Here is a 24,657-nt window from a genome sequence, read left to right on the forward strand (position 1 = left end):
TCGCGCATGTACGCGACCTCTCTGTCGGCGCGCACGCACAGAAGAGCAGCCCGCATTTGTTTAATTCCTGTTTCCATCTCTGTCATTTGGCGCTTTGATGTCACACACAAGAGCACAAGTGTGACCGACCTGCGGGAAGCGTGACTCAGGGCTCTCACACATACTTTTCTATGAGGTACCCTCCATTCGCAGACTGATTCAACGTTAAACTATGTCTTCCCCCAAATGACATGTCAAATTGTGGGTTTGCGGCAACGGTGATGAGGAGTCATGAGCAAGTGTTTTATGTTGGTTTTCTTACTGTGCACAGGCATGGAAATTTATTAAAAACACTTACACCTCTCACCGGGGGTTATGTTCCCCAGAGAGAATTGCTGTTGCCATGATGACAACCAACAGGGATCCAAATAACAATGATATACTAAAGCAGACTTTTACTGTTCCATAAATGTGTATCTTTATCCAGTTCATGTGTTTATTTACTTCTATTTCCATCTCTCCATGTACACACACATACACACCCACCCACACACACACACACACACACACACTCCTACTTTACCACCTTGTGCGCTGGTTTGTCCCAGTCATGCATGTGGAACACATTGTAAAACTAAAGCATGCTGGCAGGCTGAGGGTTGGTATTGGAGCCCAGAAATGTATACACACACACATATGTGCACACAACCACTCTATAAAAGAGCCAGCAGGCCCACAGACAATGTCTAGCGCCTCTGAACACATGCTCATGTAAGCTAACTGGTGCTGAGAGGCATGAAGTTTATGACTCTGTGTGTGTGTGTGTGTGTGATTCCTGCGTGGATATACTGTATGTCACTGAAAGTGTTCAGTGGGATCTTATCGTAATATATGGAAGGGGTAGATTCCCAGCTGTGAGAGCAAATTACTGTTGATCCGCGACTCATTCAGAAAATCGCCGTTCATTTTCCTTTCTCCTCCTCTTCCTCCCTCTGTTAGGTCTATGGAAATGCAGGACCTAGCCAGTCCTCATAACCGTGTGGGAGGTGGCGATTCGACGGGCTCCAAGCTGGACAAGAACAACCTTGGCAGCCCCTCCATCACCACCAATGGAACAGGAGGTGAGAAGGCAGATCACTGGTGGCCCAGTAATGAACGGACGGTTGTGTCTGTGGTAGTTTTAAGGGACGTACACACAGGAAGAGACTAGCAGCGATGTGGCGTTAAGAGACCGAATTCAGCAAGTTTTAGCATTGATAGAAAGAAAAACCTTTGGTGACTTAAAGGGAGCGGGTACCACGTTGAAGTAATCTCAGCTTTTTAATTGAAATGACGAGCAATGGGAGCGTCTTATCCGAGTGACTGACCTATGATGCAAGCATGAAATTCCCCAACATTTGTCGCAAGGAAACACCATCCACGGTGAACCCAGATGCAGAAGCAAGAAGAGCTAGCTCCATCAACAGACTAATGATATTTTTATGGTCTGCTTGAGCAGTACCTTGGCAAGCAAACCCTGGAATGTCCACTAGCAACCAAATGTCAGCTGCAAAGTGGTGGTCATCGCTCAGATCGCTTTATATGCAGACGAGGCTTTCATCTCAAAGTACAATTTTTTCTGTTGGTTTTTCAGTTTTTTCATCAATGAAAATCCAAGAGAACATGCACTGTTCAAGTTGTGCCCATTCTTCATGAAAGGACTGTCAACATTTTGAAAAGATTTTCGGCTTTTTGGCCGAGACAGCTCACGAGGACAGTGCTGCTAGAGAACTATCAGCTTCAACAATTTAACAAGCTAATAAGCTGGTAACATAGTGTGGGAAATGCATAAACTGATATCAGCATTTTCCACAGACATATAAAAATACAAAGACAATATCTGAATTAGAATACGTTCACTTTCCATCTCGCCAAAACTAAACTTCCACGGCCTCTGCCAATTTTGAAAATGTCAGCAAACACACCAACTCGTGAACTGAGAGCAGCAGCAGAAAACAGCTAGCTTGGCTCTGTCCAAAGCCAACACAACGCCTCCAAGAAAAGTATTGTATGCATTTAAACAGATATGATTTTAGTGAGTTTTAAAATGTGCTGATTGGTTGATTTGGTTAACTTTGGATGGAGACAGGCTAGTCTCCAGAGTGGTATTAATCTCCTCATCTAACTCTCAGCAAGACAGCACATGTGCATGTTTGCCAAAGTGTTTCCAACTATTCCATTAAGTGCTATGTAGATCAATCATCATCAGTCAGAACAGCAGAGTCACTGTCCACGTTCTGTTGCAGCTCCAGGTTCAGCCCACTACTAGAATTTAATGATGTGTCATTTCTTAAAATCAATTAGAAAATACGCAAAGTGTAAACACCTCCATTGAATTTACTTCCTGTTGATAGGTTGGGAAAGATGCACTTATAATATTTTATGATGTTGAATGCACACACTGTAATTTTTTCTTTATGCAAAAGCGTTTGAAGAGTGTAATCTAACGAAATCTACTGCAAAATCATCAGTCAGAAAGACTTTTTTGAGGAATTTATAGACAGAAGGGGACGCGCAAACGCACGCACACACACGCACACACACGTCCACACTGGCATGAGTACTTGAGTAAACCGCTGGAGAATGTGTGTAAACACACGGCGAAGCACTTCTGCTCTCCTCCACTAACCACTTGGCAAAGTGTACGTTCATGTGTGTGTGTTGGTGTGTGTGTGTGTTGGAGTGCAAGCCTAAAATCCCACTGGAAACTATTTCCTCTACAAGAGCATTAAAGCATCACCGCTCTCTTAGATGTCAACACCAGCGAGCCCTCTCCTCTTTTTCTCCGCCTTGTCTCTCTTTTCCTTTGCCCTCTGTCTGTTTTCTCTTTCTTTCTTTGCATCTCTTTTCTTCTGTCACCCTTGATCTCCCCCTCTTTCATTCCCTGTCCCCTGGAATCGTTCTTGACGGGGCAGTTTGATGTAATAGCGCTATATGTAGTGCTTTTTCTAAGGGCAATCCTTTGATCCACTGCTGAGAAAAGTGGAAACCACTTTTAATAGTCATGTAATGGAAAAAGTGAGATGCTGCATTTTAGTCAACTTGATGTGTCGACGAACACACGGTCACAAAAATAGCCTTGCTGAGAGAGGAGCAACGGCCAGACCATATTAGAGCACATTAAATCATTTTTGATGAGCTCACAGTTAATGGTTTATGCAGACAGACTACACACACACAGCCAAAACAAACTACATACCCAGCATTCCCCTCACCTGACATCAGCCAACGCTTGGGCCTGCAGGCCATCTCCATAGCAACTCATTTGTCTTCATTACAGCTTGTCCTGTGGGTTGTATTGCTCCCTTAAGGGATTAATGAAGTTGTCCCGAATTAGATGGAGTTCTCAGACGGTTGCCGATGATGAGTTTTAATCGTGTTCGCAGAGAAGTAACCGAAAAACAGCATGTAGGAGGTAGGATGTTAGGGTGGTTAACAGATGTGTTCGCTTTTGAGAAACTGTGATCGTGCGGCAATAGATTAGCTGTTAGCTTAGAGGAACGGCTCAGTGCTTTGGCAAGTACACTTTTTGCGCAGACAGAAGTGCATGAGAAAATAAAGTCAGAGCTACAATCCCACAAAGAATCGTCACCTTTCTATGCAGATTCCCTCAGGTCTACGAGGCATTGTCGTTCACTCTCATGCTCTCATCAACATAGCTGTTTTTAACAGAATGCCTTTAGACCCAGTTTAACTTAGTGGTATCATGTTGAACACTGCCGAAGCATTTAGCCACTAACTCCTCCTGGAGCACAAAGCTAAGAGAGAAAGAAAAGGCAACTGTTTGCTAACTAATTTCACAATTTCAGCTTATTTCAGATATTTAAAAAAACTGTTACTGCCAGTTTAAGTGTTTGTGAAGATTCTCAGTTATCCATGTGATGCTATATCTAAAAAAAAATAAACAAATAAATAAATAAAGGCAACTGGAACCATTTTGGAGGAAAAAAGAGTTTCACCCTCATGCACTCCTTGAGGCTGGACAACTACTAATTATGGAAAACAGATGGACATCTTAAGGTTAATATAAAAAACATCCGCTAATGATTAGTCACAATGACAGATGACTATCGAGTTGTGTGTGTTATTACAGAAAGCAAGGAATGGCATAATTATAAAACGACAAATTTAGAAATATCTTTTATAATGAACACCATGTGATCCCATATACCTGAGACCTGCATCTGGATCTGGATCTGGATCTCAGCGTGCCATACCCTCACCAACCTCCCACCTTGCTTGCACCCCTATAGGTGAAAGCATGACCGTTCTAAACACGGCTGATTGGCTGCTGGGCTGCAGCAGCCCGCCCCCTGCCCCTGGCTCCAAGGACTATGGTACAGAGGTGCATGTGTGTGAATCAAAGACCAGAATTCTTAAGATGTTGCATTAAATGCAAAAGGGATGGCTTTCTATACTTTAATCTGGTCACTGATTTTTTATTTATTTATTTTTTTTTTTTTGGTCTGCCGGAATTGCTGTGATTGGTTTTCATTTGCTGTGCAGTGTTCTCTGCTTTTTGGATCCTTTTGTGAATTTATCACAGCGTGTGTGTGGAGTTCTTATAAATTTACGGGGTTCCCAAAAAAAAAAAAAAAGTTTGATGAATTTGCAGGGGAAGTCAGCAAATATCAGGGGATTTTTTCCAAAGGGTCACTTTGCATGATAATATTTTTAAAGTTAAGCATTACTTTTTATGGTTTTAATAATTTTCCTGAGCTGAGAAATGACTTAAAAAAATATAAGGAGGAATAAAAGCCTTAAAGCCATAATCGTGTTACAGTGCAGTTATAGATTTTCAATGGGAACCCTGCACACAACATTTTGTTTGCATACTGGAGCTGCATGGTAGTTTTCTGCTCTTAATCTAGTAATATTTTCTTGTGTGTGTGTGTGATATGCAACGTCTTCACTGTCTTAACTTAACAATGCTCCTTTCCCTCTCCTTTAAGTGAAAACAGAGCCCATGAACAACAGCGATACAGCCACTACGACAGGCGACACAGCACTGGACACATACGCAGGCTCAGGTAAAGCTCCCAGCTGTGGACCAAAATGCACACAATGAAACTTCTTAGCTGCACAGACTGAAATTTAAAAAAATTTAATATCAGCTCTCCCTCGCTCTGTTTTCTCTGACTCACAAAAGTCACACAAACACCGTCATCCATTTCAGCTCAGCGGTAAGCCCGCTGAAAGCTTTAATCCACTGAAGTATTGCCTGCCCTTGGATTGCATCATCAAAGGCTGGCACAGGGATGACACAGAGGGAGAGACATTTTTACACTTGTTTTTTTTTTTTTTACACACAGTCCCACTGCAAAACAGACACACACCACACACAGAGACACACAAAGCCATTACGGAAAAAAGAGTGAGGGCTTAGAAGCAGCGGGGTGTTTGTCAGTACTGAGCTCTGACATCTCAATGACCACAAACAGACATTGTGTTTTACTAGGAGGCCCGCTGTAAGGGCTGTGTGGACTGCAGTGCTCTCTAAAGGGAGAACTTGGCTCCTCTCCATTCAAAATGCTTCAAATTATGTTTACTGGAACGGCATTTCAGCTGAACTAAGTTTGAGGCCTTGAATTGTGCTGTCCAGGAGTGGTTTTGTTAAATGTAAAAGAAAACAGGAGATTTGAGTTGACACCATCTGTAACCCGTTTTTTTTTTTCTTCTTTTTTTTTGCATGCTTGTTTTTGATTACTGTGATGTTTTTAGTAATCACCAGCAGCGGGTACAGCCCTCGTTCAGCACATCAGTACTCTCCTCCCCTCTACCCGTCAAAGTAAGTCGGACTTTATACACAAAAGATGAATAAACTTTATCTGCATGTGCTTTTACGCATTTCCACATCAGCATACCTCCTACGTACCTACCTCATACTGGTGTCTCTTTCCCCCTTCAGGCCTTACCCTCACATCCTCTCCACGCCGGCAGCCCCTCCTATGCCGACGTATGCTGGTCAGCCTCAGTTCAGCAGCATGCAGCAATCAACCGTCTATACTGCTTACTCCCAGACAGGGCAGGCTTATGGGCTGTCCACCTATGGTACCAACAAACACACATTGGAGCTACATCCACACTTATATGTTGCTAAGTTTACATCTAGAGTTCATACAACTCAGGCATTTATGGAGCATTAAAACAAAGACTTTTGGAAATCGTTGCTGACTCTATTTAAATTTGAAAGCTCTGGAGTTGTGCTTTAGTCTGGACAGACATTTGGAAATCATGCACTCAGACTCTTTTTAAGAGGGTCTTTTACATGCATGTACATACAGCACTAGGTTAAAGGAAAAAGGGGTGTTACTTTACTATATTTCTTGTGTCAAAGAAAGGAAAAAACATACATTACATAATTAGCAAACAAAGAAAACGTGCACCCAGAATCTCTAAAAAATGTCATAGTACAATGAAAGCCTCAGTAAGTCTAAGTAGAAACTGAATACGTTTCTTATAAATGTACTCCACCCGTATTATATCGAGGGGGAAATTAAATATTTCCACTCACACAAGCATTACATAGTGGGACAAGCAGTAAAATGGACAATGGAAACATTCTATAATCAATCGTAAAAGCCTGAATATCTGCAATTTTAATGAATTTTATGATTGCTAGTGCTTTAACATGCAAACTTTATACATTCTTTTTCTTTTTTTCTCTTGTCACAGACCTCGGTCTGATGCTTCCAGGCATTAAAGCAGAGCCAGCCCAGAGTCAGTCTCCTCTGCAGACAGGCCTCAGCTATAGCCCTGGCTTCACCACGCCTCAGCCCGGACAGACTGCCTACTCACCCTATCAGATGCCAGGTCAGTTCACAAAGCAGCTAATGAGACAACTGCTTCGTCCATCATCTCAAGAAATAAAAGCATGCATTCATCTGATTTTAAAAGAATTTAGCAAAATATTCTTCCATAACCTTTCAAGTATGCTCTTCTATCTTAGTTTGTCTTCTCTCGTGTCCTTTTCTAACTGTTCTTATTCATTTTCTCCCCAGGTTCCAGTTTCACTCCTTCCTCAGGCCTCTACGCCACCAACAACTCAGTGTCCAACCCCGCCAACTACACTGCCACACAGCAGGTACACTGGGACGTGTGCACGCAACACTTATCCATCCATTTTAAACCCTGACCATTCACAATCAGAAAGCCCATTTCCTAAGACAGATACTGCCAGATCAGATCAAACCATGCTAATGTGTTTGTTCTTCGCGGTCAAGTAAATGTCATTTTCCTCATTATGCTGGCACAAACCAAAGATTGTAGAAGTGGTTTTGCAATCACGCTCCCACGCAACTTTCCTCATTCAGGCTAGCTTTAAGAAATAAAATCTGATTACACTGCAACCTTGCGACAGGGAAAAACTTGGGAGAGAAACAGATAATTAGTCTTTGTGAAAGACTGTTTTATTCAGAATATTTCTCTATGTCCATATGATGAATGGCATTGTGGTAGTAAAATGCTTAAAGGGGGATTTTAATGTCTCACTATGATAGATGTGGCTGTTTACAGGAAGAAAGTCAAGGTTTGGCCCGTGTGGGTGGATTACGGGGGGATATGGTGTGTGCTTGTGTGTGTGTACTTGTATTACTGACATTGCGGGGACATAAATCTGTTTAACCAGTCACACTGTGGGGACCCTGCTTCAATTCAGTTCAAAAAGCAACAAGTAAAACATTCAGATTTAGACTAAGTTTAGAGTTTCGGTTGAGGGTAAAGTTCGGTGTTTAGATACACAAGTAGTAGTCATGGTTAAGGTAATTCTCCAGGAAATTAATGTTACGTTCTCAGAAGTGATGGAACATGACTGCATGAGTGTGTATGAGTTTAGCAGGAAAGGAGGCAGCAAGCGAGAAACAAAAAAGGAGGGGATAGAGTCAGATAGAAAGCAAATCTGTGTGTCTGCAATATTTTAGTGCAGGCTTATGTGTGTTTGTGTGCATTCATGTGGTGTGCTCTGGTTTTTAAGGACTTCTAGAGATGGATGTAGTGACAGGTTTAGAGAGCCAACTCATAAAAGCGCCCATCTCCACTGGGTCAGTAAAAAGCAGCAACACAAGGCTTTAATTGTTTCGGAGGTATAAAAAACTGAACGGAGGGGATAAAAGATTAGAGAAATGAGAGGGTACGCTTGTAAAATCTGTCCTCAGAAGTCAGCCTGAACCTTTCCATGGCATGTCTTTGTTATTTCCTGCAGGAATACCCCTCATATACGACGTTTGGCCAAAACCAGTACGCCCAGTATTATTCCACGTCCCCGTACGGGCCATATATGACCTCCAACAACGTGGATGGCACAGGCTCCACGGCGGCCTACCAGCTGCAAGATCCCGCCCCTGCCATGACCGGACAAGCTGCTGAACTTCACCCAGGTTTGTGTTAATGAGAAGGATGCCACACTGAATGGAACCATCAAAATAGCAACACTCCAGTTTCAGCTTCACAAATATGCAACCAAACGCCAGACTTTTTTTGCCGCTTCTGATTGTGGTTACGTAATCATGTTTCCTTTAGAAAAACACCACAGTTTGGGTTTGGGAGTTCAAAACGCTCTTTTTAGCCATGATGAAGCACAGGAAGTAATTTCAGGCTGTAGCTATAGTTACCTGGCATCAGGCTCACTAATTGGAGAATCCTCATGTGTTTACATTAACCTCAGAGACTTTGATTAGAGAGGAGTTATGTTATATATATATATATATATATATATATATATTGCACTTTTGCTGACAGGCTCGAGAAAGAGGAGAAAACAGTACCCGTGTGTACAGAAATACAGCCTTGTAGTCAACTGTTCCGTTTTCTTATTTTTCTTCCGTTTATCTTGGCTGTAATTCAGGAAGCCTGATTAAAGGAGCTTATCATTCTTCCTGTCACTGGCACTTTTCCTCTCGCTGCTTTTCTCACTCACTCTTTTCTCCCAGAGTTGGTATCTGTTTTTTTGTCACTCGCATACTGTTTGTGTCTTTATCCTCCCCCCTCTCCCTCGCTTTCTCTCCCTCTCTCCCTGATTGAGACATAACAATATGAGAGCCGAAGCTTAAAGTCTGGTTCTAGTTACGCCACAGCGGTGGGAGCATATGGCAAGAGGAGAGTGTGCGCGTGTGCAAGAATGTGTGTGTGTGCGGCTTAGTGTGCCTTCTCATGAATGCTCCTGCAGAATATTGTATGTATTTTATCTTTCCCGGGTGTAATTTATTGCATTTTCCACTTCTCTGTTAAATTTGTACATGTTATCATGAATCAGCCAGAATACCAATGGTACTTTTGTGTAGGTTCCCTGGTAGCCTTTAATTTGATCTGTCAATTACCTGGAATTATTAAACAAGACAGCTTATTACTGCACAAAGTATGAATTATTGCTTTCCTGAAGTGGATACAACTCCAGAGCACCTGCGGGTTCACCTCAAACCGCATCATTACTGCTGCTGTAATGCAGTGAATATAGTTTGTGATTGCTTGTACAGTCATTTGATCACTTGTAAATTTCAAATGTCTCAATTCTGTGTTTGCATACACTCTCAGGGGACTTTGATACAGTGCAGAGCCCGTCCACGCCCATCAAAGAGCTGGACGACAGAGCCTGCCGGAGTGGGGGGTCCAAGTCTCGGGGCAGGGGCCGCAAAAACAACCCCTCCCCTGCACCTGATAGTGACCTGGAGGTAAGGGACCGAAAAACAAGAGCTGACAGAGCACTTCAAGTACTGGCTGAGTATTCAGTTAAAACCTCAATGCATAGATTGTATTCCCTTGGATCTCACCTGCTCACTGTAGTCTGAAAAAGCAAGTGACAAGTCACTGTCTGTACGGGCATTCATGCACATATTAAGATTTCCAAAAATCGAATTTCTCATTTTCTCTTTCTTTTTTTGTCGTTCGGCAGAGGGTGTTTGTGTGGGACCTGGATGAGACAATCATCGTCTTCCATTCTCTGCTCACGGGCTCCTATGCACAGAAATATGGCAAGGTAAGAGATTGTTTTCAGAGGGCCTGTTTGAAAGCCAGGCACACTGGAGAGAAAAACGGTCATGTTAACGCCTTATATGTCCATTAGCTACTAAAGTTAGTTAAGGAACTTGAAAATATAATAATATTATAGCTTTCTGATTTACATTCCACTATAAAGCAAGGCGTCCACTGTAGCCTAACCAGATTAAAATTGACATTTGGATGTTTCACTTACCGTTGACAAAATGTTTGCAGCACACGAAGGCAGCAGGATCCCACTGTTTTCACATTCTTCTTGTGGAGACCTCTGGTCTTATTGCTTATATCCAAGTTTGTCTCTTTAAAGGCTCAGTCTTTTGGTTTGGAAGCTCACAAAAACTTCCTTACCCAGCCGACTACAGACATTTTTCATGTCATGATTTTTGCCAGCAGGTTTAAGCAACACAGAGGCACCTTATAAAAAGTCAATGGAGAGAGATGAAATATTTTCATCTCTCGTGTAGGCTGGCCTAAGTTGTGCCATTTCTCTGTGTGTAATTGTTCAGACTTGTTCAGTATCTGTTCTGGTGCAGTTTCTATATCCATGCCTACGTTGCGCTACTTCTGTTTGACCGAGTAGAATCTAATTTGATTTAGCGGTTTACGCACCTTTATATGATATAATATATATCATAACCTTCTTTAAAGGGCTAGACTCCACTCCAGCGATGAAGTTTGGGGTGACCCAAGAGAAGACCATGGCCTTTTTGGTACTGGAAATAGGGGAGGAGCATGTCCTCCACAAAATGTTGCTGACCTATTGCTGTCCAGCCAATAAATGGGACATAAATAAGTATACAGAAACAAACTTTGTGACCCCAAATTTGCCTGTCAGGCTACCATAACCAAAGAACTGTGGATAGCATTCCTTATTGAAAGTACTTCTACTTCCTCTTTATGAAATACATTTATCAAGTTTAATAACTACTGTCCTAAAAGTTGCTCTTCTCCTAAACAGACACAGTTAAACATCAGACAGTAATAAGACACTAAAGCAAACGATGATTTCAAATATGCTTACTTTAATTTCACTTTTATGCAGTTTTTTTATAAACACAATGACCACATAGTGTGAATCATTTTCTCTTTAATTTCTAGATTGCTAATACTACATCAACTACTCCAGGAATTACACGGTCAATTTGTGCTGATGATCACATGCATTGTAAAACGAGTCTTTAAATGTAGCTATTAATATTTGTCAACGCTTTCATTAGTCGAATCATGACTTAATGTGCTAATTTCTTACTCGCACTGATGTTTATCCCAGTTTTCTCTGTGAACTTATTTGGTGGTCTCGCCTTCTCGCGTAGCGGCCACACTGTTTATAGTTCCCTTTATTTTAATAGTTCTTGGCCTCAATCTGGGATCATCCTATGCGGCCAAGGCTACAGATTTTTATTGGGTGATGTCGTTTCCTGTGGGCACCGGAGTAGCCACCAGCCTGCCTGTGCGGGTTTTGCATCCCAAAATCCCTTCTGATATTCCTATCTGGCAGCCGAACAAAAGCTGGCACAGCACACGCTCAGTTTGGAAGCAGACTTGCACAGAGCCATAGGAGCCCAGGCGTTTTACAGATAGGGTTTGTGGGCACCGACGTGCTTCCTAGTTGCTCTGCAGTTGTGGAATTTAATGTTTGGCAATTGGGATTTAATGGGTATAAGAAAGGCCCTGGTGTGTTGTAAATCACTGTGTGTGTGAGAGAGAGAGAGAGAGAACACATGTGGCCTTGTGGTTAATTCAGCATGGTTTATGTTGTATTTACTGCAGAGGAACACTGAATACAAATTTTTGTCCTGCCTTTCAAACAAACAATGAACGCCTTCAATGACTGGCAAAACATCTGCAATAAAGACGACAAGATACACTTGTAAATACTCGCCTGAAGATTATTCACCCGAGCATTTTTCACCTCATTTTCTGCTGCTGCCTTTGAGAAATATAGTGGCAGCTGTGTCTGTTCACACCTCGCCCAAAATAGTGTTTACACTTTTGACATAGAAACCACAGGACCTGAGTGCCCCTCTCGTCAGGCTTTGAGAATATATCTGCTCTAAATGACGTTTCACCGAATACACATACAGACATCTTTATCGCAGGGGATACATACCCATCACACTCATCATTTCTCACTTATCACGACCAGGGATAATGCACACGTCATCATGAGGTGTTGAGTTTCAGGATAACAGCAGAGCCGGGGAAACTGGGCCAAAGTAATATTTATTATTCTCTGTTTGATTGAACTTGACATAAAGAAAAAGAAAAGCATAACTCTCTGAAGTTAAAACCTGGCAGCCAGCATAATCATTACCTGAGAGACAAACTCAAGTGGCTCTCGTCTCAGTGATTGACGGGGAAGCAGGAAAAAGAATACAGTCCAATTACTGCTATCACTATTAGCAAATATTGTGGAGCATCTGAGGCATTTCACATCTTTCAGCTTTCATTTTTTACACTTTCTCACAGTCAGGAATGCTGTCCGTTTCTCTCTTTTTCCATGTCTGTGCGCAGACTCGCTCACTTTCACTCTCCTTCCTGTTAGTTCCTTTCTATTCTGGTCGTCTGACAGCGTCAGCAAATTGTGCGGCATGCTGTCGACCCTCGCTGACCTATCACAGATGATGGTTTTTGCAGCTGAGCCCCGGGCTGGCAGGGCAGGCCGCGTTCTCCCAAACACACACACACACAAACCATTCACATACCACCCTTTGAGGGTGCCTACACTTTGGAATACACACAACGATGAGACACACACTTCCTCACAACCCCCCCCCACCACCAACATAAGGAATGTTGATGGGACAGAACAAGTGCAACCTGTCTGTCAGCATCTGCTGTGATGAGTGGAACGTACCAATTCTACAAATAGGGGTGGGGGGGCCGGGGGTGTGAATTAAAAAAAATTGTGTGAAAACTTGTTTTTAAGGGGGCCTGGGCAACTGATTATTTAGTTTTCGTTGTCATGTGTTTTGATGTCATGATATCATCTTCCTCTTCTCTCAGGACCCTCCGATGGCAGTAACGCTGGGACTGAGGATGGAAGAGATGATCTTCAACTTGGCTGACACACACTTATTCTTTAATGACCTGGAGGTGAGACACAAGTATCAGACTGGAACACATAAATAAATCACACATTTAAACATTTCCATGGACATAAAAGACCTGGAGTTTTTGTGCTGTATTTAATTTTTCACAAGCAGCAACAAAAACAGGTTTTTTGAAGTGAGGCTGCCATTCAGTTAAATGTTACTACTGCCCTCTAGTGGTTACCGGTGACATGACATCATAAATGATCTTACGTTGTGTGTTCCTTTTCAGGAATGTGATCAGGTACATATTGATGATGTGTCCTCAGACGACAACGGCCAGGACTTAAGGTGATTATTCTACATTTCACAAATTTGTATAAATGTTTGTTGGTATTTCAGAATTTTATTGGTACTTGCTTAACGCTAATAAAATATTAATTTCATCACAAAAAAAATACATGAAATAATTATACATTGTATTTTATGTCTGTATTTCAAAGATAATACTGTGTTGCATCCTTACAAATAAAAGCTGCCACTTATGTTTGTGGTACAGAATAAATAACAATAACCATCTTTTTTTGTTCTAACAGAGCAGATTTTTCAAATAAAACATATCATTATTATTGACAGTACTTACAGTTTTGCAACTGATGGCTTCCATGCAGCTGCAACCAGCGCCAACCTGTGCCTGGCTACTGGCGTCCGCGGCGGGGTTGACTGGATGAGGAAACTGGCCTTCCGCTACCGACGGGTCAAAGAGTTGTATAGCACGTACAAAAACAATGTGGGGGGTAAGCCAATCAGAACTGAGTTTATTGGTGACCAGGGCCAGGTAGAGGGAGATACTGTGTAGTAAAGTTTTGCTTAGTTAAGGTGCACATTTTCGAAAATCACTTAATTACACAAACACTCTCAATGCGTTCTCATGACATAATGCCTTCAGTCTACAGCCTCTCAGTCATTCCCTACTTTCAGTGTCTGCAGTGAGGACAAGCGACATTAGTACTTATCTGCATTTGTCCTTTCCATCGACCACTTTCTTTTTTAGACTGTAATGCTTCCTCTGAAGGTAGTTTTATCTGGGACATCAGAAACTATAATCGGATGCTCCCTATGTTCCGTTTCATTTTTCCTGACCACAAGAATTGGTGGAGTCACAGTTGTAAGTCCCATTTTTCTGCCAGCAGTGCCAGACTCTTAGGTGCTGTGCGCTACTCTGTCTCAATCTGTACAGGCTGGTTGAGGCTGGTTGATGTAAAAACGCATTGCTGCTACTGGTGCACCAGCACCACAGCAGGAAACAGATAAAACTCCTGCAAAGGCGAAATACAGAGATTTACGAGGCTCTGATCAGCGTGTTCAGTCTTGCCTGACCTCGTTTGGCAAGGGCTTGAATGTAACAGACACTCATTTATATTTAAAAGTCCTGCACTATAGCTTTAATGATCTGTCTGGAAAGATTCATGTACCTAAAGAATGAGCTTCTCCTGCCTTGTCCATATATCCTTGGTTCAGGGGTTACAGATTGTGTTCAAGTGTTCCGTCTTGTATCTACAGTGATATAATACTGTATTAAATGTATCTGTTGTAAATTTTAGTAAACTTTATCTCAAGGTACTAATGAAAGGCACATAAAAAAACATAAAATTGATTTTTAGAATGCATATATTGTTTTTGTGCTTTTTGATTCATGTGGGTTCATGAAAGCAAAGCAAGTCATTTTTGCCTATTTCCAATATTTTTAATAATTTAGACTTATTTGATACCCAAATAAAACTGCAGTCTGATTTCCTTCTAACATGTGAAGTATTTATGTTAGAGGCCACTATATTAATGAGTTTTAGCAGCTTTTTATAAATTTAAAAGGGCAATTTAATATAATCCCAAGTAATCTGTACAACTAAACCTTCACTACAGGTTTACAGTGTGTAAAATATACAAACACTAGAACTAATAAGGTATTTCAGAAAGTTTGTATAAGAACATAAGAACCCACTGAGTATCAGGTTTGTTGACTCCTCATGGATTAAGTGAGTTGCTGGTCTGTTTCAGGTCTGCTGGGTCCTGCTAAGAGAGACGCCTGGCTGCAGCTCAGAGCAGAGGTGGAGGCTCTGACCGACTCCTGGCTCACCCACGCACTCAAGTCCCTGTCCATCATCAGCTCCAGGTGCCACTCCATGTTAATTCACAGAGACCGTGCTTTCTCTTCTAGTCTGTAAATCACAAAGGTCAAGATTTAGAGTGTAGGAACTGATATTTATATTCAGCACCGACGGATATTAATTAAGAATTCGCTCACTTGCTCACATCAACTTTGTATAATATATTGTGTTGTCTTTATCTCTATGTTGCACAGGAGTAACTGTGTAAATGTGTTGGTGACCACAACGCAGCTCATACCAGCGCTGGCTAAAGTTCTCTTATATAGTCTGGGATCGGTTTTCCCTGTTGAGAACATTTACAGTGCAACGAAAATAGGTAAGACAGACACACATGCACTTCCATTGAAACAATAACCTAGTTCTGATGGAGATAATACCGTATAATATGGAATAATATGAATTAAATAGTAGCTGTCTGTATATTTTGTCGATTATCTGTGATTTAAATGTTTCGAGTACGTGTGTGACTGCACCTGATGCACTTTAAATTCAGGTTAAACAGATACACACAGCTATCCTTAAACATATACTGCAGCTTTTAAATTCAGTTCATACATGAAGAGACTTTAATCACTACACATTAGTGCTCACGTTTAACTGAAGTGTTAATTTGCATAACCTTTTATTGGACTATTTGTGTCAATTTTATTTATTCTGGACTGCAAAACCAATAATCTGAGACCTGAGGATTTGTGGTTGGTTGGTTTATTTATTTGTCATCTGAGTAGTACTGACCAGTCACACTTAAGCAGGCTTTGGTTGCACGCAGGCAAACAGTCCACGCAAGCAAGCTGTCAATGTCATGTCTGTCAAGCAAATACCTCAAATGGAAACTGTTTCCAGAGTATAAACTAGCTACTTGGTATTTAGTCCAGCTGTAGACGTCATTTTTCAGCTCCTACTCCGTCCTTGTGTCTCAGGTTGCTAATCAGAATATAAGCGATGTCTTGTCCTGGGTATCTGCTGACTACACCGGAAACACCAAAACATTAGCTGTAAGCCATCAGACAGCGAGTTCCCAGATTGACTCAAATGTACCGGTACACAAAGTAAAATTGAAAGCAAGAACGTGGAGCCTACACGAAGAGAGGGCCTCGAAAATATGGTTGTTTGACATCCGTGCGACTCCTCCAAGCAGTCATGGTGTGGTCCGACCACTGGCATTAGACTAGCAAACAAGTCATTTTCAATTAAATATAGAGAGGTGAAGCTAAAGACTAATGCCCTAATTGCCAATGGAATGACGCAGTGAGTCGCCAACCAGTCATACACCAATCAGCCATAACATTATGACTGACTGGTCACTGATTATCTTGTTATCATGGCACCTGTCAGTGGCTGGGATATATTAAGCAGCAAGTGAACATTTTGACGTGTTGTGGAAGGACCTGAACAGTTTTGAAAAGGGCAACATTTTGAAGGCTAGAGCATCTCCAACTACAGCTCTCGTGGGGTGTTCCTGTAGTGATCAGTATCAAAACTAGTCCAAGGTCGGAAAAGTGGTGACCTGGAAACATATGGATGGCTGGGTGTCTGTTGGCCCCTTATCTGGGCAACACTTGGTTAGGAAGCATGGGACACCTCCTTGCCTTTGCTGTGTGAGCCTTCTTGGTCCGGAGACTACCATGACCTGAACACTACTGTAAAGTAACATCCAGATAAATTACAGGACGACATTTCCCAAAAGGTCATTGCATCGTAATGAGAGCATCAATGTTATTCACTTCACCGTTTGGAGGTTTTAATGTTGTGACCCATCGGTATATGAGTTTGTGAGCGTCAACGACCATTTTAGAAACACTTCAACAACAACTCTGTTCCTATGTAGCTGGACACACTTCGCTTTGCTGTTTATACTATGAACATACTATCAAGTGGTAAAAATCGAATCTTTCTCACATTTGACACATGGATACATTCCAAGATAAAGTCGCTCCAATCAGTTTCTATTTAAAGAAAGTTCTCAGTAGCCACATTTAGTGAAATCCCCTGTGTAGGTGTGTAAAAGGTCTTTAATAGACCGTGTTTATTCCCAGATTGATTCCTCCAGTTCACTCTTACCTGAACTGCTTTATATCAGTCCTCACCTCACATGATCCTGATCGGGCCTCAAATGACTCCAGGGATCTCCCAGGCCGGACGCCCTCATTCTGAACGGATTCAGATGGTTACCTCAACTGCTAACGTTCATTCAGCTGTACATCACTGTGAACAAAACAACTCAGATTAGATGGCGGGCGTTTTCAGGAAAGAAAACTCATGCCCAAATGTGTGTGTGTTTGTGTGTGTGCCTTTGACAGCTTATGTTGCACCCAGTTCAGCCCTGCGGTGCTTAGACTCCCGGGTTATGGTTACAATGACAACCGCATGAAGTTTAGAACAGCAGTCAGACGTCATATCTCATAGACTCTTGAATACATTACTTTTAGATTGGATTGCTCTCTATGCAGTTAACATCATGTGTATTTCTACAAGGAAGGGCGACTTCTGAAAGTATTCACAAGCACATCTGCTGCTCAGGCTGTTGTGGTAACCAGTCATTACATTTATCTGAACTGAAGTATATCTCAGGGTGCACCATGTGAGTGTCAGGATTAATCAGAGTGAGCGGTCTGTTGTGAGAAAATGGCCTTTCATTGTGTGTGTGCAAGTCTTCACCTGATGCACACAGCTCTCCCTCTTCCTGTGTTTTGTTTCCATCTAAACAATAAAGGAAAAACCTGTGAAAGCAATTTGTTTGTCTCCAGGCAAAGAGAGCTGTTTTGAGCGTATAGTCTCCCGCTTTGGCACTAACATTACATATGTTGTGATTGGCGATGGAAAGGATGAAGAGCATGCCGCCAGCCAGGTAAACAAACAACTCCTGAACTTTGACCCCTCTGACCTTGTGACCCTCCTTCCTCCCCTTGTTTATTTGTTTTTTGCAGGAAAAGAGAGTTGCTTTGAGCGCATAATGCAAAGGTTTGGCAGGAAAGTAGTGTATGTTGTAATTGGGGACGGTGTGGAAGAGGAGCAGGCGGCCAAAAAGGTAATGGACCCGCAACCTCACCGTGACCCCCGCCTCCTCCGCACAGTGTGAGCTCTGATTGGACGAAGCCTGCCTTTCTTTGCTGCAGCGGTTTTGTGTTGGTCATTTACCTTTTCTGGTCTACTAGCTTTTTTTTTTGTTGTTGTTTTTTCTTGTTTCGTTTTTTCTTCTATACAGAGTGACGGGAGACTTTTGAATGCAACTGTCAGAGTGAAAATTTCAGAATGAGGCTTGGCTGATGATGTACATTTTGCACTTACTTTTAAAAGTCAAATACGGCAAATTTGTGAGCAACGTTGCTAAATTATTGAAATTAAATTGGTCAATTTGGATCGCATAGTTTAAATCAGAGTATACATAACATCTAATTTGATATTATTAATGAATGACTGTCCAAATGTACACAGTGATTAAGTTTTGAACAGTCTCATTCATTCAGAATAATATCCCGAATATTACAATAAAACAAGCCGTGATGTAGTTCACTGCACTAGGGCATATTTTGTTAAGAATATGAATCCTCTCTTCTAAAGCTTTGGGTTTCATTCATTGTGTAAGGTGCTGGGATTGTTGTTAAAAAAAAAAGGCTAGACATTTTGGGATTTATTCGATTTCTTGCTGATGGTTGGATAAGAAGACTGGTACTACTCTCACATCTCACTGTCAAACATGAGGTAACAACCTGCTGCCAGTTGGCTTAGCTTAGCAAAAATACTGCAAACATTGGAGAAACTGCTGGATCAATTTGAAGGCCCAGTGTGTGGGATCGTTTGGTAAAATATGAATAAAACTGTATTTTAGTTTCAGTTTTCAGGTGGTTGCAATTTGCAACCTTACCATTAGGTGTCACTAAATCATATGCACAGGTCCTTTAAAGACAATGTTAAACTTATATGTTTGATTTAATTACATCAAAGTTTACATCACACCAAAGTATAAAAACAACAACTGGATGTTGTAACGGTTATATATACCCGTTTACTCTGGTTGTTTCAATGGTGAAGATAAGAAACTTCAGCATAGCTCTGTACAAATGTTGTCATTAACAAATTCTGTTGTACATTTAAATGAGAGTACGTTTTAGAAATTTTAGAGACTTTTATGGATTTTTACCCTTCAACAATGCCAGTCTGCCCTTACCTTACCTCCGTTTCTTATCTTTATGCTAAGCTAAGCATGGTGACTTCATGCTGTAGCCTTTAACCGACTAGACATATATACGAGAGTGATACCAATCTTCTCATCTGACATACCTCTCTAAACACAAGCTGACGAGTAGATTTCCCAAAATGCCAAACTCTTCCTTTAAGCCTTAGTATTGCATGGATTTTGTTTGCAGTGCTATTGCAAAGCAAGCAGCCACAAGCTACTGTAGTGTAGCTTGCATGACTCTAGGTGGTGGTGTGCAACTATGACAACAGTGCATCCTGTTTTAATCATGTGTATCCACTCCACAGCACAACATGCCTTTCTGGAGGATATCCAGTCACTCTGATCTGCTGGCATTACACCAAGCACTGGAGTTTGAGTACCTGTAACTATTATAGCAATATGGACTCATGCAATGTTACCATGGACACGGTCAGCCAGGCAGCACCCTTCTTTTATATAACTATTTAAGAACAAACTCAACACTGCAACTATCTGTGATTTTTTTTTTTTTTTTTTGAATGTCTGGATTTACAAACTCTTAACGGTCTTAAGAAACAAAGAGGTGAAAAGGAGGTGAAGAAAAGGACTGTGGGGCTGGGAACAACTACACAACACAGCCCTCATCTTGATGCTGGGGACAAATCTGTGAAAAGCGAGTCTGCTGTCTGTGCAGCTGTAGCAGACTGAAATGGTCCCCAAGAGCTCCCTTGGCTTGGAAGCATATTTCTCTCCTTGAGGTCAGATCACCCAGGTTACAATAAGGACTTGTGGGTTACCTGGGAGTAATCATCCTCACCTTGTCACTAATTTGAAGGCTTCTCTGTACAGACCGCATATATTGGGATAATGGCTGTTTTTTTGTTTTTTTAAAATGCGTTTTCTTCCTGGTGGTATAATCACAATGCAGTCTGTGGTAGAAATTTGTGTAAATTATTTACAATAAACTTTAAGGACAGTGGTGGCTGTTTTTTTTTTTTTTGTCAAGGAATGGAAATTAAATTTTGGGGGATCTTGTCTTTATTTCTCTGGATTTTTCTATTTTCTTTCTGGGGGAGTTGAAGATGTGCGTCATGATGTGTTGTGCCTTAATGTGTTTGAATGTCTTTTCTTTATTCTGAAATGTCTGTATGTAGATATAAAAAGGAGACAACCTATCCAAAACGACCCATTCATCTTTCTTTCCTCATACTGCTGAGTGATGAAATGAGCATAATGCCCCACAAAGCACAATTTATATTGACAAAATCAGATAACCACAGTGTAAAGACCATTCAAAACAAACAAGTATGAAATAAAACCATTTTGACCTGAGTTTAAGCTCGTCACCTCAGAGGTGCAGTCGATTTGTTTGTAGCATCGTTTCAATGAACTGGTGCAGCATACAAGTTTAGCACACATGCTACTGTTTCATGGCACACCAGAAAACTTGGTTGATTTGTCAAACATACTAGTTAAGTGTTAATATGAAAGCACAGGTAAAGAAACACTTGAGACAACTGCTTCATTTCCACGTTTTATTGACACCTCATTTCTTGGCTTTGAAGTATTCCTCAATGACATCCTTGGCTTGAGACTCCTTGCCGTAGTCCTGTAGGCAAAGAAATAAATAGATGAACTGTTAGTGACAACATGACTGCTACATCAGCACGACAAATTAAGATCAACTGGAAAATTAAAAAATGCTTGAGGTTTACAAATAGTGTCCTGTCAGTTTATTCAGAGTGCACATACAAGTTAATATCAAAACTGTTTAGTCCACCACAATCTGTCTGTCAGACTCGCATTAAATGACAAAGCAACCCAAAGCTACCTACAAAACCAATTAGCTCCTTGAACTTCACTGCAGCTACTCTATACATATGCTTCCACATCTGGGTGAAATATTCCAGGACACCTTGATTTTACTTAACATAGAAACAAGACCAACTTCAAGGCCCACAAAATTGAGAGAAAGTTTGACTGGGTCACTTCAAACCGATTATGCGGCAATGGACACAAGATGGAACAGCAATGTAGCCATACGGTCATCTGAGGGCCATCAAGCTGAATATGTTTACAACTAAATGGTTGATTGGTTGAAGGATCTGATTACAGGCAGGGAAGGCTAGGTTTTATTGATAAGACTTTAAAATCAAATGAAACCACCTAGAGCATTTTCTCTAAAATGACCATCGATCTGAACATGGACTGACACCCCAGCAGAGTTTTAGGGATCAATTACAATGATCAGAATACTCCATTATTAGTTTCTGTATGTAGCCATTCTTAGGGACCCCAGACATCACAGGTTGATGACGGGGCTCGTACCCTGGCAGTTATCTAGCCAGGTGTCATTGACAACAGACGCATAGCACAAAGCACAGCACCTGCTTGCATTCACTGGCAAGTCCTAAGCATAGACTGTTTAAAAGATGAGTGTGGATTACAGTTTGAAGCCTCCTGTTTGGCATTGAACCCATGTTTTTTTTTTGGGGGGGGGGGGGAGGGGGGAGGCAATTAATGCCCATATTTGGATGAGGGTAGGAAACAGGTAAGCCTCCCAAATATAACTGTTGAAGCATCATGTCTCTTCAACAGAATCGTTTAAAGAAACACCTCTCAGAAGAGAAACGTAGTCAACGATATAGTTTGTGAAAAAAAAGTATTTAATGCATATTCTCTTAGTGCGAGTACTGGACTTGGCACGTAATGACCATCAGTGGGGGCTACTTATTGTGATTATATATAAATATAGATATATAGACACACAATAATTTACCTTGACCACGACACAACTGCAGCCCACCACCTTGCGGGGTTTTCCCTCACGGTCGATCTTGCACAGGCCGACCCACTCACCGAGCTTCTTATTGTCGTCAACCTGTAAAGTTGTTAAACATGTATATTTGGTTATACTCAAGTTTAACAAGACAGTTAATGTTTATCATCCTGGAAAACCTTCAGGTTCTTCATAGAACCCATTCTGAACCATGTAAACAACCATCTGTCCTCGTAAACATGATTCTAGTATGCATTGTGGTTTTCAGGCAGTTTAATTAATCATGCAGTGGAATGAAACAGTAGCCATTGTGGGTACTAAACTCTTATCTCAGACAGAAATTGGGTAACAGTGGCGATCTCCTCACAGTATTCAGTAGAGGGAGCCAAATTATCATCAGCGATAAAGCAGTACATCACAACATGCTACACTCAACTCCACTGCTTATACACAACAAAATCTTAATCATAAACCTTTTCAGCAACAATGCATTCCCGGCCACTACAGCAGCCTCATTACCTTGATCAGGTTGATCTGATGCTCAGCGCAGAGGGCCTCCACGAGCTTGACGTACATGGGCTCGTCGCAGTTGGCAGCCAGGACGCAGAGATGGGCCTGACGCCTGCAAAATTACAGCCCATTAACTCACTGAAAGAGGGTACACCATTAACGCAAGAAACTGGCAGTTCATCTCAGATGAACCATGTCTGGCTTCTACAGAGTTCGGAGCCAAGATTTAACATGTCTCTTCAGAGGAGTATATAAGATTTGTGACCAAGTGTAATGTTTTGTCAAACTTACTTGTCCAGGGCCTTTGCAGCCTCACGGATACCACGGGCAAGGCCGTCGTGGATAAGTGCGGTCTTGAGCACTTCAGGGAGAGCGGTGTTGACATCCATCACACCTCCGGCAGCGATGCTATCCACAACAGGTGAAGATAAACCAAAGCTTAGTATTTAAAGAGGACACGCATGATACACAAGCGTACTCCAATTGAGCTTGCGGCACATCAGAACGAGGATCTCACTCATTGTTGAGTGAAGGGGTATCCGACAAAAGAAAGTAAGTCATCATTCAAGCACCAGAAAGCTCAACGCGCACAAGTCATGAATGAAAAGTTCTGTGTCTCACATACGTTTGACCAATAGGATAAATCTAGCATCGCTTTATTCTTCAAATGAGGCATTTAATACATCCAGTTCCTGTTTGACCATAGATTGATTTTACATGATATCTGGAATCCTTATAAGAAATTTTGCTTTCATGTTTGTATTGACAGTAATGTTCGGAAAAGTTCAATCGTTCAAGGAGAGATTTATTATGCACAAGAACTGAAGTTTTGATCAAGTAACAAATGCCAGTTAACGACTGAAATATGAAACATTACACCTGATTCACATTTAGAAAACGCTGTCAGTTTCATCTGCTAGTAGCTTCTTCTGTTTCAGTGCCCCTCAGACCGGTCAGTGTACTTCATATTAATAGAAATCAGTCGCGATTGCTACATTTTACTATTAATGCATTCAAATACATTACAAAGCTTCATTAACCCCCAACTTTACTTTAGAGTCTGGTCAACCTACACCTGCTAGTTGCATGTGTGTGTAGATACGTCCATAGTGTGATTGCGAACATGCCTGTCGGCCAAGCTAGCACTTTAGCTCACATACAATTACGTGTTTAAGGCTGCACGGAATGATTAGACATTTACCACAGCTACAAGAAACATTAACGTTAATGTGTCTCCGTGTTTTCCTTGCAAAATATCAGATATAATTCTAAATTCACTAGTCTGGTTCACACTGTGGGAGCAGAAGAAGCGTCATGCTCACCCTTCCTCGGCCATTGTAGATTTGCGATGGATGGGGGACTTAAAGTTCTGCAATAAAGAATAGGTAAGAAGGATGAGTTATTATCCATCACAAACAACGCACTAAAATGAATTTGTGAGTTAAGATGTTTGATTAATCAAGTGGATTATGCCGGTAGTTAGGGAAACGTACCAAATCCTCCTCTCGGGCAGCGGGTAAAGAGGACGTCACAAGTGTGCGACATAGCTTTAATACCAGCGGGCCCGCACTGGCGTCCAGTGATTTGCCTGTTGAAATTTCGGTTGGTTCGGTAAACCAGTTACAGTTACCGATAATAAAAGTTGTCCTTCAAAATTAAAAAAATACGTTGTAATAATAACTCGTAGAGACTATTAGTTAAAGGACGATTCAAGCGCTTCGCTGAGAAGACAAGATTAATAAAGGAGGACGCATTATAAAAATAAACCAATAAACCAAATGTATTGTCTGACATCTTTAGGTGTGTTTTTTTTTTTTTTTTTAAGCTTTTCAAATCTAAAGGTAGGCTAGTGGAAAATGATGCATTGCCGTCCTGCTAAATCGAAATTTATCCTTTTCCTATTTCTAACTTTAAAATATCTAAATAATGTAAATATTATTGATAACAATTCTTTAGAATTATAATTGTCGTTTCAATTAGTGGTAATGTCCTCCACCTCAT

General features: G+C 41.3%; 2 protein-coding genes across 2 annotated transcripts in view; one reads left to right on the top strand and one right to left on the bottom strand.

The window, feature by feature from the left end:
- The window catches only part of eya4 (EYA transcriptional coactivator and phosphatase 4), a 43,364-nt gene extending 22,597 nt beyond the window's left edge, over positions 1–20,767 (top strand). The window contains exons 4-19 of the mRNA XM_084560733.1: positions 979–1,100; positions 4,971–5,048; positions 5,740–5,806; positions 5,927–6,069; positions 6,694–6,831; positions 7,020–7,102; positions 8,219–8,393; positions 9,547–9,683; positions 9,905–9,988; positions 13,015–13,104; positions 13,333–13,391; positions 13,677–13,837; positions 15,099–15,213; positions 15,403–15,524; positions 17,956–18,056; positions 19,694–20,767. Of these exons, the coding sequence (XP_084416859.1) occupies positions 979–1,100; positions 4,971–5,048; positions 5,740–5,806; positions 5,927–6,069; positions 6,694–6,831; positions 7,020–7,102; positions 8,219–8,393; positions 9,547–9,683; positions 9,905–9,988; positions 13,015–13,104; positions 13,333–13,391; positions 13,677–13,837; positions 15,099–15,213; positions 15,403–15,524; positions 17,956–18,056; positions 19,694–19,774 (1,756 nt within the window). The 3' untranslated portion in view covers positions 19,775–20,767. The remainder of the gene's footprint in view (positions 1–978; positions 1,101–4,970; positions 5,049–5,739; positions 5,807–5,926; positions 6,070–6,693; positions 6,832–7,019; positions 7,103–8,218; positions 8,394–9,546; positions 9,684–9,904; positions 9,989–13,014; positions 13,105–13,332; positions 13,392–13,676; positions 13,838–15,098; positions 15,214–15,402; positions 15,525–17,955; positions 18,057–19,693) is intronic.
- Positions 20,768–20,888: 121 nt separating this feature from the next.
- On the bottom strand, positions 20,889–24,176 carry rps12 (ribosomal protein S12). Its single transcript, XM_084560734.1, has 6 exons — positions 24,150–24,176; positions 23,979–24,025; positions 22,948–23,064; positions 22,666–22,768; positions 22,147–22,248; positions 20,889–20,976 (listed from the first exon to the last, which is right to left on the bottom strand). The coding sequence occupies exons 2-6, from the start codon at positions 23,990–23,992 to the stop codon at positions 20,914–20,916; spliced, it is 399 nt and encodes a 132-aa protein (XP_084416860.1). The 5' UTR covers positions 23,993–24,025; positions 24,150–24,176; the 3' UTR covers positions 20,889–20,913.
- Between the last annotated feature and the right edge of the window lie 481 nt (positions 24,177–24,657).

Source organism: Chelon labrosus (genome assembly GCF_963514085.1).
Source record: "Chelon labrosus genome assembly, chromosome: 14".
Taxonomy (NCBI): Eukaryota; Metazoa; Chordata; class Actinopteri; order Mugiliformes; family Mugilidae; genus Chelon; species Chelon labrosus.

Bases quoted from the DNA above. Each gene is read 5' to 3' on its own strand.
- rps12 (XM_084560734.1), bottom strand. The intron at 22,249-22,665 runs GTAATGAGGCTG...ACAACTTTACAG, and splicing joins ATCAGATCAACCTGATCAAG to GTTGACGACAATAAGAAGCT. The intron at 20,977-22,146 runs GTAAATTATTGT...CTTTGCCTACAG, and splicing joins GCAGTTGTGTCGTGGTCAAG to GACTACGGCAAGGAGTCTCA.